At 39.6% G+C, this 15,176-nt stretch overlaps 1 protein-coding gene and 1 long non-coding RNA gene across 2 annotated transcripts in view; both read left to right on the top strand.

Moving 5' to 3' along the window:
• Nucleotides 1-1,310, top strand: part of LOC134441067 (uncharacterized) — an 8,887-nt gene extending 7,577 nt beyond the window's left edge. The window contains exon 7 of the mRNA XM_063191260.1: nt 499-1,310. Coding sequence (XP_063047330.1) covers nt 499-1,049 — 551 coding nt within the window. The 3' untranslated portion in view covers nt 1,050-1,310. The remainder of the gene's footprint in view (nt 1-498) is intronic.
• Nucleotides 1,311-13,142: 11,832 nt separating this feature from the next.
• Nucleotides 13,143-14,405, top strand: LOC134440822 (uncharacterized). The gene is made up of 3 exons (XR_010033036.1): nt 13,143-13,212; nt 13,634-13,669; nt 14,320-14,405. It is a non-coding gene; the product is annotated as an uncharacterized LOC134440822 (long non-coding RNA).
• Nucleotides 14,406-15,176: the final 771 nt, after the last annotated feature.

A 15,176-nucleotide genomic window follows, 5' to 3' on the forward strand; every position in this document is an offset into this window, starting at 1 on the left:
TCTATGTTGTTGGACAACAGCTAAATAACCTCTCTTGCAATTGATCAATTGACTTCGAAAGTCGCTCTTATGACAGCTATAGCCCTCCAAAATATAGTTGTATGTAGTACAAAAATCAATTTGTTGCACTGAAGAAAGATTAATCATTTAATGAACACAGAATGGGAAGATTTTGAGAAAGACATTTTTGTCATCTACAGAAAATAATGTGGAAAATGAACAGACACACTGCTTTGTCTGTCTGCCTGTCTGTCTATTTGGGTATGCCTGTCAGTCTGTATGCCTGTCTGTCTGTCTGTTTCTCCTTGCCTGTCCTTTATCTGTCTGACTGCCTTTTTCTATTTGTGGTCATGCTGAGCCCTCTGTTTTTCTCCAGTCTGCATGGCACTTTGTCTGCCTGCCTTTGTCTACTTGTCCGCCCGCCTGGCTGTCTGCCTGCCTTTCTCTGTCTGTCTGTCTACCTACCTACCTGTCTGTCTTTCTGTCTGTTGTATACAGGTGCAGTGAGGAGCCGTGAGCCTGTGGAGGATGACGACAGAGACTACGAGTCAGTAGACGACGACAATGACGGAGATGATTATATCAACAGCGAGACGCTTGGGGGAAGGAGAAAGAAGAGCTTGGAGGAAGAGGAGGACTACATCAACACAGAGACCCTGGGCGAGGGGAAGAGGAGGAGCACAGACCACAAAGGTGACGAAGATGAAGAGGAAGAGGAGGACTATATCAACACAGAGAGTCTTGGGCTGGATGAAGACGAGGAAGACTACGTGAACACAGAGACCTTGGGAGAAAGGCCGAATTACGAGCATATGGAGATGGAACTTACAAACTATGAGAGTAAGGATCTTGAAGACTACGAACGTATGGGTAATGACCTTGAGAATTACGAGCGTATGGGTAATGACCTTGAGGACTACGAACGTATGGGTAATGAACTTGACGACTATGAACGTATGGGGAAGGACCTTGACGACTATGAGAGTATGGATGAGTCACATGGACAGTCCGAGGAAGAGGACTATGTCAATGTGGATGAGCCTCACTAAGGACTGTTTGAGGATGGTGCACCAGTAAAACACAGCAGTGTTGAATTAAAGACTACTGACGATTAGTAACTATAGCGCTCTGCTATATAGCCGTCTTGAACGGAAGACTCACTGACAGTGCGAAAACAGAATTATACCTGTAGTGTTTCACAAACACAGCGGTGTTGAAGTCAGGATTATTAGATTCACAGCAGTGTTGAATTGAAGACTCACTGAGGATTATAGCTCTCTGCAATTGCAACAGTGTTGAACTGAGGACTCTCTGACACTGCTAAAACACGTCACTGTTGACCAGAGGATGTTTTCAGAATTATAGCATTATTTTTTGAGTTATATTAGATAGCCTACTATGAGGTTTGAGAATTATGTTAGGCTATTAGATACTCTAGCAAAAACACTGCAGTGTTTAATAGAGGTCTCGCTGAGGGTTACTGTACAAACCACCATGTATTGAATGTCCACAGTGTTGAACACTTGTCAGGGTTTATGCTGTACAGGTCTGCAGGAGTCATATTACCAACGTTATTGAACTGAAGATGCACTGATTTAATGCACGTTGAATGCAGCACTTATGTAAGCCTATAAAATTCCTGCATGTTATGTTCTGTTGTTATGTTATGTTATATCAGGTCGTTGTGTTGTCATAGTATGTTATGTTATGTTATGTTATGCTATGTTATGTTATGTTATGTTATGTTATGTTATGTTATGTTATGTTATGTAATGTTATGTTATGCTATGTTATGTTATGCTATGTTATGTTATGTGTTGTGTTGTGTTGGGTTGTGTTGTGTTGTGCTGTAATGTTATGTTATTCTATGTTATGTTATGTTATGCTATGATATGTTAGTTTGCGTTGTGTTGTGTTGTGTTATGTAGGAGTTATGCTTTAAATCAAGAGTTGAGAGTGGCTGTGAGTTGACAGTGGCAAGTCAAGTCAATCTTATTTATATTAAACATTTAAAAACCAATGCAAAATGGGCAACACACAAGTACGTAAAACACAGCATAGTTCACATACAGTAGAAGGACGGACGGGGTTTACAGTATTTAAGCATTTGTTTGTTCTGTTGGCTTTGCTTTGTGTAGATATGCATGATATGCACCAGACCCAGGGTGAATCGCAAGGTGAATTTTAAATGATCTGTGTCAAGATACATGAATCAGATTTAATATGTATAAATACTGTCATTTTTTACATAAATTGCTTTTTCTTCTTCAGCAGTGAAGCATGATTTTTTGTAATCAATTACCTTATGCTGGAAGGATAAAAGCACAATTCAACAGAGTTTACATTAAGGTTGAATAAATACTGTAACGTCAAAAAATATATTCAACACACATTCAATAGTAGGGTGATCACAATGGACGCCAAGGGCTACCTCTGGTGGCTATGTGGAGCAATACAGGCACGATTATCACGCTGCACTGCACTGCCCTCTAGAGGCAAGATCATCACACTGCAAGGATACGTAAAGAGTCCAATTACATGCAGTGAAGACATTATCCTCTATAGAAGTAATACAAGGATGCAGATCTTCTGTTGCAGCAACTGTTTTTTTTATTTATTTTTTAACTAATACGATAAAGGGAGAGACTGACCACTTCGCGTTAGCATTTTTTAACTTTTAGATCACACTTGGCTGATTATTTTATCCAAATTGAGTTAGTTATTTACAGGATATTGGCTACAGACCCTGGAGCAATGTGGGGTTTGGTGCCTTGCTCAAGGCCACCTCCCTAACTAGCCACAGCTGCTCCACCTCTTCCTCTTCACAAAATCATGAATGCGTGGCTCTGCCACACTTCACACGTGTGTACATATCAGCATACCTCCTCCAGCTGCCCCTTTTAAATTGTTAACCTGACTGGTATGTTTTGTCTTTATCTTCATCTGGGTATCCCCCACAACCGGCATGTTTTCGAATGATGCTCCTTATCAATAATTGTTGCATGGATAAACAATCTGTCCTCATCTTTACTGACATGTCACTTCAGCCACTCATTGAACTCGAAGCATGATGCAACTGAGAACAATAGGAGGAACAAGAGCTATAATGCCGGCAATCTGATAAAGAAAATCCCACCCGGCGATCCTGGCTCATTCATTCAGGAATGATTCTGACTTTCATGAGCATGAGGTGTTTTCCAAAAACAAATTTTCCCCAAAAATGCCTACAGGGTTTCAGAATTCTGAATATCCCCGCCAGGCTATATAAATGTTTTCTTGCTGTTAGGCAACTCAATACCACTTATTCTGCATATTATCAAATTATCCATTTCAACAGAAAATGCGCCAAAAAAATGAGACTAACACAGGGATGAACATGCCATAACTCATCTTTATTTATCTTCATCACATTCGCTGCTGTGGGAAAGGAGTGGAGAGTGAGACTGCCTCTTCCATTTGGAACTGATGTGGCAGAAGCCCCTGCTGCCACATATCTTATCCCCTGCGCCTCTCCTGAACCTTGCGGTGAATGAATTTTCCAAGTTTGGCCACCCCCCTGACCGCCCCACCGATCAGGCTGCCAATGAAGCGTTTGTCACGGAGCACCTCGTCATTGAATGGCACCCCATCTGCAGGTAACAAAGAGGACAAACATTTGAATTAAATGATGAGACGACTACTACCAGGGGCACCGCCAGAAATTTTGCGCCCCATGAAAGATTCGAATTTTGGGCCCCGTTAATTTAAGGACCACCTTTTGGGCCCCTTAAGTCAGTGCTGGGGCCCTTAGAATCTGTAACACCTTCCCCCCACTAGCGGCACCCCTGTCTACAACAGCTGCTACTACTACTACTACTACCACTACTACTACTACTATGTACTACTGCTGCTGCTACTACAACTACTAATAACAATAACAATAGAAAATAATCATTCCCAAAAGTATCATCCATACTTGAGCACATTACAGGTAGTAGCATGAATTAAATACATCTTGGATAACCACTTGCAATCAGAATCGCTTCAGAGACATTCTACTGACTAGTGTGAGCAGGCTCACGCATTTCCAATGAAAAAAAAAAACAGATTTGTGAAGTGTTCTGTACCTGCTTGGCCGCTGTAGACCTCAACCATGGCAGCTCCCTCCTGGTCTATAGCCCGTGCAGTCAACTCTCCCACCAACAGCAGGAGCTGCAGAGATGACAGTCGTTAGTCTTGAAACTGGACTGCACATTCATATGACATTCATCCACAGTGACTTATAGTAGTTTCATGGTATCAGTTACTGTCCCTGGAGCAATGTGAGTTTAGGGGCCTTTCTCAATCATACCTCAGCTCAATGGTACCTCTCAGGATTCAAACTTGCAAACTTTCAAGAGCAAATGCTAGACCAAGACAGGTTTCATTCTGAAACAACCCCTCACTGCTCAGCGTACACTCTGTCTTTGGTACCGTATGGATGTGTCCTTTGGGATGTACGGTGGACGGCTGCATACATTACACTTCAAAAAGACAGTAATGGTGGGGTGGCGTCCGCGCCAATGTCTTATCCTGTGCGTATCGCTCGGTGCGTAATTACAAGAGCAGTATAATGAAAATGAAGAAAGGAGTCAAACTGGGCATCAAACTGGGAATACTGATGGGCCAGACCCGAACCGTTTGCCCCCTGTCTGTCGATTTTATTTACTTTTTTCAGCTTTGTTTAATACAGTTTTTGCATTCAGCTCCAGTGTGCGACTCCTTTCTTCCTTTACACTTCAAAAAGACAGACATGTCACATGACTGTGGCAGGTACTCACAGTGAGAATCAGAAACATCTTGCGTGCCATTGTTTGGGTCCTTGTTCCTGGGGAGAAAAAAAATAAAGTTATAGCACCTACATATAATTTACACTATAAACAACTGCATTATGAGTAAGGTTTCAGAAGGTTACAGAACTACATATGAGTTGATCAGATCTACTTACTTCTGACTAGAATCTTAAGACAGATGTGCACAGGTCAATAAACTGTAGTCAAGGTGCTTATATCAAAACTGGCCTGGAGTGGGTGTGAACATAAAGGGGTGTATCTTAATCGAAAGGAGGGTTTTTACAGGCACACACACACGCACACGCACACACACACACACACACACACACACACACACACACACACACACACACACACACACACACACGCACGCACGCTTGCACGCACACACACACACACACACACACACACACACACACACACACACACACACACACACACACACACACACACACACACACACACACACACACACACACACACACACACACACACACACACACACACACCCTAAATCAAAAGACAATTTTCTTTTTTTTTTTATAGATATTGAAATTTGTATTACTTTTTCTCACAATCATACAACACAGACATATACAAATACCTTCACATACACGAGACAAAAGGAAGGGGGAGGGGGGGGGGGGGCTGCAGTGTTCAGAGTTCAGTTCAGATTTGTGTTCTTATAAAGTCCAAGGGTCCCTGTGTGCCACCAGGCCTCTCTGTTGGCTTTAAAGATAGGGCAGCCTGTTCCATGGTTAGGGTATCCATAAATTCGTTTTGCCATTGGTCCATGTTGAAGCAGTTGTTCTTGCGTACTTTCCAATTCATGAGGATTGTCCACTTTGCCACCAGAAACAGAGTACATGTTGTATTTTCCTTGCTTGCACTCCCTCTATTTCATTTCCAAGCAAGCATGCAATTGGGCAAGGGGTAATACATATATTAAATACAGAATTCAACTTGTTAATGATGTCCTGCCAAAATTGCTTAACAGCAGGACAATTCCACAACATGTGAGTCAATGTCCCTACCGAGCCACAACCATGCCAGCACTTATTGGACACAGAAGGGTCCATTTTATTCAATGTTTCTGGGGTAATGTAAGCTCTGTGAATTGTTTTTAACTGGATCAATTTGTATCTGACACATTTTGAACTAGTTGTGCTATTTCTAAGAGCTGCATTCCATTGTGACTCGGAGATGGGCAATCCCATTTCACGTTCCCAGTGACCTTCTACTGGTAAATTTGCACATGGTTTATAGTAGTTTATAAATCTTTGACACAGTGCCTTTTCCTTTTATGGCTGTAATTAGCTTGTTCTCCAGGTCATTGTGTGTTCCCAGTTGTATACCCCTTGACATCAATGATTTAAATATGGAATAAAATCTATTATAAGTTAGAAAATGTACATCAGTCAACCCAAATTCTGCTTTCAAGTCATTAAAAGCCACCATTTTCCCATTCTGTATTACTTGCCCCACCTGGTTTACACCATGTTGCTGCCATTGGTTATCTTTAAGTGTTGCCCTGCCCGCTTCAAACAAGAAGTTTCGCCACAGTGGGCAGGATGGCAGTGAATATCCAGAAAAAGACAAGCCTTTTTGTATTACTGACACAATTTCGCATGAGAACTTGAGTATTGGGTTATTTAGTCGCGTCTTTGGGTTATACCATAGTTTGCTTAATGTCAACTCTTTACAATGTTCTGAGATTATCTTTTCTTCCAGCCAGTCCCAGCTTCCAATTTTTCTCTCAGTATTATAGCCCCATTGCAGAGGATAACGTGAATTAAATGCAATATAGTACTGGTAGATGTCAGGTAATGCTATTCCACCCCTAGACCGTGGTTCATTCAGTTTTTTCTGGCTAATCCTCGGTTTTTTATAGTTCCATAGGAATCCATGCAGTATTTTATTTACCTCCTTAAACCAGCTTGTGGGGAATTTAAGTGGGATGGACGAGATTATAAAAGTCAATCTTGGTAAGAGATTCATTTTAATAATTTCAGCTCTGGCCCAGAGAGACATAGGTAACACAGTCCATCTTTTGGTGTCATCCCTCATAGACTTCAGTATCTCTGAGGTATTTAGTTCAACCACTTTATCAATAGGGGCCAAAAGACATTTTTCTATTTACATCTTTGGTGTAAAACATCAATACATGTAAGGTGTTGAAATAGGTGAAGAATTCAAATGTTGTAAGAACTGCAATTACTGTGCCTAACCATGTTTCCATCACATTCAATTAACACAAAATACATACAGTGGCTTTATTGAATGAGCATTCTACACACTCTCAAAAGTAATAAAATTGAAGATATTATCCAAGATCTCACATAACCATATTTGACACTGAAATAGATTCAAGAACGAAATCAACAAAGATGGATAATGGAAATTTGAAGGCAAAAAATCATGTTATTTAATATGTGTACAAGCATATATGCAAAAATTCCAGCGAGAACTTGTAATGTTCAACAATATGAACATGTAATGTAGGCTACAGATGAACTATTTTCAATTGGTTCTGGCCCAGGGACCACCATTCAGACTAAGAACTTTAAAATATGTTTTGTTGTTAAACGGAATAGCAAGCTACTGACCGCCAGTAATACTGCCACGGACCACAGTGGGTTGCAGATCACTGATTGAAAACCCAATCAATGGACAACATAATGACAGTCGACGTAGGACAACTCATACCGGTATGCTATATGGCAAACAACACATGTTGTAATGGCAGTCAGTTGAGAATACCCCAATGACCTGTGTGGTATTACAGAAAACTCATACCATAGTCATAGCCATGTTAAAGCTGTGAAAAATAGGCACAGGAGACTCCCTTGAGAAGATTACCACAGCACAGGTCCCAAGAGAACCCTGTCATATCTTATTAAAGATGTGCATCTATCTACTTGTTGCGAGATTCGACATACGCGAGATACGTTGCAAGATACGATCACTATCAATAAAAACAACTTTTCCTCACTGCCCCATTCTTCCTCTTTTCTCAAGCACTGAAGGTCATAGGGCATTTTCACACATGGTCTCTTTCAGCCATTTACCTGTAAGCGTACTCAGACCTATGACTCATATGACAAAAGTGGATGTTTTACATTTTTGGCTTAAGACAAATGTTAAGGGAAAAAAAACCTCGTAGCCTCTTACTGCAGCTGGGGTTGCCGGCGACCCTGTTCACTTGCTGAAAATGCTTAACTACATCATAACAACATTGCTATGGCATTACAGAGAGCCATAGTGCTGCGCTAAGGGGTTTTAAAGGAGCACTGTGTGGATGTTTGCCAGAGAATGTATTGTATATGCTGCTTATTGAAACTGATATTAGTTATCAAATAATAAACTAATATTTACTAGTATGACCAAAGTATAGTTACGTATAAGTTTTGCAGCTAAAAATGTATATTTCTGGAAATTCAAAATGGTGGACATGGAGAAGATCCACCTTTTCATGTATGAAAAGTACCAGTTATAATGAATACTTAGAATTTGATGGTGGTGGCAAGTATTCATGAAAAAGCTCATACTGTATTTGTGAATGGGAAGCATGAATTCTGTAAATGAACTGATATATTACACGGTGCACTTTTTAGAACTTACTTTTTCTTAAGAAAGCTTCATTTAGTTTAGTTTAGTGTATTAGGATCCCCATTAGTTGGGCGCAGACCCAGCTATTCTTCCTTGGGTCCAACAATAAAATCACACACAGTTAAAAGTTGTATACAAATCTGTACATTCATTTAAACATCATCCATTGAAAAAAAAGAAAGAAATCCGGCTGTGAATCCGGCTCCAGTTTGTTCACCTGAGAAACAGGGAATTGAGAAACATCAGTTACTTCACTTTTGACTATCCCCAAAAATGTGAAGGCCCAAAAAGCAGGCTCCTTGTTAAAGGTGATAGTCTTAAACATCCAAGGCACACTGATTTTAATGAAAAAAGTTAAAAATCCTTTTTTTAAGGTAGTGTTTCTGTAGGGGGTGTTATAAAGCGTTTGTGGGGCATTGATTAAGGATACCGCTTCTAAGGGCAATACAGCAATGAGTAGCCTACCTGTAGTGTTGGAGGGGCTTTGACCTATTATGCATAGCACATACAGTACATGTACAGTATGTCATGTAAGTGAGTACACCCCTTACATTTTTATTCTTTCACTTTGACATAATGATTAGTGACCTTTTAACAGCATATATTAATGTTTGAACATTGCCCACAAAAGTGAGTACACCCCAGATTAACATCTGGTAGGGAAGGTGCCGTGTTGGCTCTAATCGTCTCAAAATGAAAAGGGATTAAAAGGGAGGTGAGGTCATCTGTGTGCGTTTCAACCTGTCTTTACATTGAACTTTTACATGTTGAGTCTGCACCTGGCTTAAATAGATTGGTGTGAGATTTGAATGCAATCCTACAGGTATGGAGGGTCATCATTATCTGCTTCAGTAGTCACAGTGCATGTTGACATGCATGTTTCTTTTAGGTGTAATTCAGATTTCCAATGTTGACAACATTCATGCATCCCCAAACCATGTCAGTCCCAGTGCCATGCTTGACTATCGAGAGAATAAATGTTTTGTTGTAAAATTCACTTGTTTACCACAACACATGCTTGACACCATCTAAAAGAAAATGTGTTTATCTTGGTCTGAAGAGAGATGAACAGACCAAGGACATGGATCACTGGAACCATGTCGTGTGGTCTGAAGAGACCAAGATAAACAAATTTGCTTAAGATGGCACTCTACTTCAAAAAAATTAATTGGCGTTGGAAGGCCATTTTTGGCATGCAAGAAAGGTTATTTTAGTTTAGTGTAAGAATACGTAATAGACTACAGATATTTTACGTGAACCGAGGCTGAAGGCGAGCAGCCAGCCCTACCGCTGCACTGTGACTAAAGTGGCCCTTGTGTAGGCCTACTCCAGATAATTACGTATTTTTGCACAAACACACAACTCAACAACACAACATACAAACCCAAACTCTGATGAAGTTGGGTCATCTAATATCATGTAAAAAAACTAAAAACATTTATTAGATGGAAAATAGTGAAAAAACAACAAATTAACTGTTAAAATCTAGAAAAAAAATGTGGGACATGTACTAATTTCTAACTTGATAACTGCAATATGTATCAAATAAGTTGGGACAGGACCAGTGAATTGGAATAACCATCAGAATAAGTTAAAACAGCACAAGGAAGAACATTTCAAAATTTATAAAATTTACTGCCAAACTAAGGGGTGTAACACGCTCAACCCAACCAAAGTAAAAAGTAACTGGGTGCTCATTCCTTAATATACAAAATAAAGAGAAAAAGACAGCACTCAAAGTCGTGTATTTTATTACCCGTCAGATGTTTTGGTCTTAACCTTCTTCGGTGTCAGGCAAACATTTCACCCAGCAGGCGCACTCATTAATCAAAGCCCCAAGCCACCCACCGCTTTTCAACCATAGACATTGTTACATGAAACTATTTGACATGAAACTTTTTTTTGTTTTTATGTTTTCATTTTTCTTATTTGTGAAACAAAACCAGAAATACATCACAAAAAAGCAATTAATATAAAAAAGTCAATTTTTGCAGCATTGTGCCAAGTTGGTCGTGTACCCAAGCCCATTCCCGTTGAAGAAGTAACCTATCCCTATCCCTGTCACTTCTTGCATCGCTATGCCCTCCATCCCCCCATCTCTGTTTCTTATTGCGCACTTATGTTCACATATTCTCCTGTTGTCCTTGGGGTCTATTTGACCCCATTAAATGTTTAACACCTGAAAAATACACGAAGTACATATTTTTCTGCCTCATCTTTGACGACTTTTCCTAAATAGATGGATAAATGTGAAAAAAGTGAAATTTCAACAAAAATGTTTTTCCTAAGTGTTTCAAGTGTATAAAACATAAATGGTCAAATATGTTTAGATAATGTGAAATACATGCAAATAAGCTATTCAGCCATGTTTCCCCTGAACATTTTGCTTTTGTTTTGGCCCTGATAACTAAAATTACCAATGCTATGGCAATATTAAATAATAAAACCCCTCTGAAACAATATAGCAGATTCTGTAAAACGTCTAACTCACACATTTATAATACAAGGTCTGCAACGACAGGGACGTTTGTAGTACCCTGTGCAAATACCAATGCCCTACAAAGAACAGTGGGATACAGAGCGATCACTGCATGGAACAGTATGCCAACCTTTATCACACAAATTAGTTCTAAAGCTAGTTTTAAAAAACAAGTCAAGATATTTTTAGGAAAGAGTTATTTTTAAAAAGGGTAGATGTTTATATTGATATATTTATATTTATTAGCAGGCTGTATTATTTTGCTTATAGCCTATTGTAATATGTCATTGTATTGTTTTCTGTATGATCTTCAGATGTAATTTTTAACACTATGAACTGATTTTATTGAAGAAAAGGACCCCAGGAAGAATAGCTGTGGCATTGCCACAGTTAATGGGGATCATCCAACAAATAAACAAATAAACAAATATGGGGGAGGCCTGAAACTAATTCACGGCAACATTTTGGGCAGTGGTGGCCACTACAGCATTAACATTTTGACAAAATCCACCAACTGAACCTTGTAGTATAGCACCATCATGGCACTGTGCCCAGCATACATCATTATAAGTGATGGTATATTTGAAGAGAAGCTTTATGATTGTGATCCAAAGATTGAAATGGACTGTTCTGATGGTGACAAGCCATTGTACTTCTTTAGATGGATGTGATCACAAGGTTGGTTGCTATGTTGAGAGATAAAATGGTGATATTCTTCTTCTCTGTTCAGTATGGTGTTCCATATTGACAGAGTTTTCTGCAGCATTGGTTATAAACTGGTGTTACCTGACATAGAGAAGGCAGGAACAGCAACAGCTGTAACTTTTGTGAAGGACATACACATTGACGTCCATACCACAAGTTCTCCAGTGGGCATACATAGTGAATACAAATAAATATACATGTTGCTAGCCCTGTACCTTAAAACATTACCCCACTACCATGAACATGTACTATGTCTACAAGGAGCACATGAAAACCTTTTCTTCCTTATGTGCACGGTAATTCAAGCGTGGAAATAATGTAGAAAACAATGATTTTCTATGATGTTCCCAAAACTCTCACACATTCAAAGAACATGAATGTTGGACTTAAAAAACCTTCTGAATGTTTGGGAATATGTCTATTTCTTTTAGGGTCAAATAAACCCATTTGGTAATAGATAGATACTATCCTTGATAATCAAATTTTAGGGAGTATATGGAGTCACTAAATTTTCAATAATGTGTGTCCATCTGTTTTTAGACCAACTAATGACATTTTATTGCTATTCTATCTCATTTTTCGCCTAGTCATAGATTACGTTTTTTTGGTGTGTGGGCTATGTATGGGGTGCTAGAATATATTTAAAAGACTTTATATATGTCACCAACAGAGCAATAATACATATCCGAGACATAAACATGCGCCAAAGTGTTGTTTTCTACTGATTTTGTAGACATTTAAGTGGTTGGGGTCAAATTGACCCCAAGGATCACGGATGTTCCACAATTTGAGGGTAACAGGAGGGTTACGTTCTCGTTTAGTTTTGGCACCATGAGATTACTTTCTGTTAAGGGCAGAATCACATACAGAACACAGTTTGTCGTGTATGTTTTGAAGTGTCCTTGTTATCTCATGTATGTTAGCAAAACTAATTGAGAACAAACAAGAATAGCCTATGTGAATCCCCACCTCACCTCCGTCAGGACTCAGATACAGGTTACCCTTTTAAAGACAAACACAGGGTTAAGATAATTTGTTCCTAAAAGCATCCAAATTTTAGCCTAAATAAGATCAGTCTTGACAGATTAACTTTAATATAATACATGTATTAATTTCATTGAATGTATTTTAATTTTTAATTTTTATTATTGCCAGTATTTATTTTTTAGTCTACTCTGGCTATAGTAGGCTATGGTTTTTAGACTTGTCCTTGTGTACTGTTGTATTTGTCTGTATGTCCAAGTGTTTATTGTATGACACAAGGCAAAAAGCACAAGACAAATTCCCATCGGAGCAATAAAGGTTTTCAACGGTTTAAGTTGATTTACCCATTATTCCATTCATTATTCTCATTATTTTCGTAATCATAATCGTCGTCGTCATCCTCACCATCATCACCATCATAGCACCAGTTTAGCTCTAAGGGTTATCAGGAAGATTGTTTCCACACCTCCGTTGCGTAAGTCAGAGGTGTCTCAACCGTGATGATGATGATGAGGTGACCTGGCCATGCCATGTATGGCCATGTGGCTGACACACAGCCTGCATAAAAAGCCGCCTGTCACTCCTCCTCACCAGCAGTCTCCTGCAACTGGCCTTGGAGCTGAGGTGAGTAGCTAGGAGGTACCAATACCTACAATTTCATGTTACTACCAAGCGGGCTTAAGTACGTAGACTCAAGTAACTTATTTGATCCTGAAGGTAAGCGTTTGTAGTCAACAATGTATAATGGTCTGTATGCGTAATGGTATCTTGTGTTTTTGCTAACTCGTTAACAGTTCATTGCTATACGTAGGCTCCAGTGAGCATATCTCCATAGGCAAATGTAAAGTGATTCATGACCCCACACAGAGGGTCTCATAGGGCACACAGTGGTGCACATAGACGGGGCCCCAGTTTTTCAAAATTGTGTTTGAAAGTTCACAGGGACTGGTGAATTCAAAATAAGGAGTAAGTTGTTTCATGCATGCCCTTGTTCTTAATTTTCCACATCTTGCTCAGGCATTGCTTTTCTTCTCTCCTCTAACAGATAATCATGTCACGCAAACTGTTCCTAGTCCTCGCGGTGAGTCTGATGAATGTTATACAACTCTAATATTAGGACATTACAAATGATTCCTGTCTTCCAGTATTGATTAAGAAACAGAAACAACTGAATAAGCATAAAAATGGTAGCCACAACATACTATACAGTGTCAATTCGAGATTTAGGAGGTTGAGCGTAATTCTCAATGATGGTGCTACTCTCTGGCAGTTGATGTGTGCTGGGTGCGGTTTTACTGCTCTGAAACAAATCCATGCTTTGCTTGCTGCACTCTCACACTGCATTCCCTCTTACTCTGGGACAGGACATATCCTGATGAATTTCCTTGAAAAATGTATGTCCAAATCCATATGATGTGTAGTATATGCTGCCGGTCTTGTTCACTTTTTATCAGGACTAAAATGTAAAATCTGAGCTACAGTTCATCTACTATTAGTGATGAGATCACATACACCTTGAGCTGAGAAGTTAGATAGGCCTACTTTACTGTCCTTTTTCATGTTCATGTCTGATTGTATGTGTGCACAGAAAATAAAACTGCATTCTACTCTACTCTACTCTATTCTATTCTATTCTATTCTATTCTATTCTATTCTATTCTATTCCATTCTATTCTATTCTATTCTATGCTACTCTACTCTACTCTACTCTACTCTGTGTTATGTCCACAGCTCTTCCTCCTGGTAGGAGAGCTTATGGGGGAGATGCAGGATGATGATGGCCTCATGCTCTCCCAGCTCAACAACATGGAGCAACCAGGTGACGATCTTACACATCCAAATTGGATTTTCATTTATTTCTCCATATTTCTTCATACTGTGAGGTATTTTGGCTTACGATCTTGGTTATTTTGTTAGGGGTGTTTTCACACCTAGTCCCTTTCAGTCATTTAAGCAAACTCAGACCTATAAGTATTTCCTTGCATATGCAAACGCTTCAAAGTGTACCCAGGCCCCTCGGAAGTGAACCATACTGAGACCCTTTTCGGTCCACTTAAAGAGGGCTGAGTTTGGTTCACTTAAAGGGTACTGGTATGAAAATGTCCTTAGGATGTTTTCTGACCTGGTCCCTTTCAGTCATTCAAGCTAACTCAGACCTTTGACTCAGCATTTACTGTGCATATGTGAACTCTCTAAAGTGTACCCACACCCCTCAGACGTGAACCGTATTGAGACCTTTATTGATGTGGTTCACTTAAGAGGACCAGAAAGGACCAGAAAGAAAGTTTGTAATACACCCACTATATGAACAAAAACAGAACTGAGTCAGTTTGCTACTGCTTTGCTTTTTGGTCCACTTAAAGATGACTGAGTTTAATTCATCTAAAGGGGACTAGGTGTGAGAATACCCTCAGATTCAGGGTAGGTGAAAATTGATAGGTATCATTCAGCTGATGTGTTAAGTGCCCCAATGTGATTCTCTCTTCTCTTCTCTCCCACACACAGATGAGGCGTACCTGGTACGCACCAAGCGCCGGGGCGTTTGGCCCGCTGATTATGGGAAGAAAATGTGCAAATGTCCCTGCAGT

Source organism: Engraulis encrasicolus, chromosome 24 (genome assembly GCF_034702125.1).
Source record: "Engraulis encrasicolus isolate BLACKSEA-1 chromosome 24, IST_EnEncr_1.0, whole genome shotgun sequence".
NCBI classification, from domain to species: domain Eukaryota; kingdom Metazoa; phylum Chordata; class Actinopteri; order Clupeiformes; family Engraulidae; genus Engraulis; species Engraulis encrasicolus.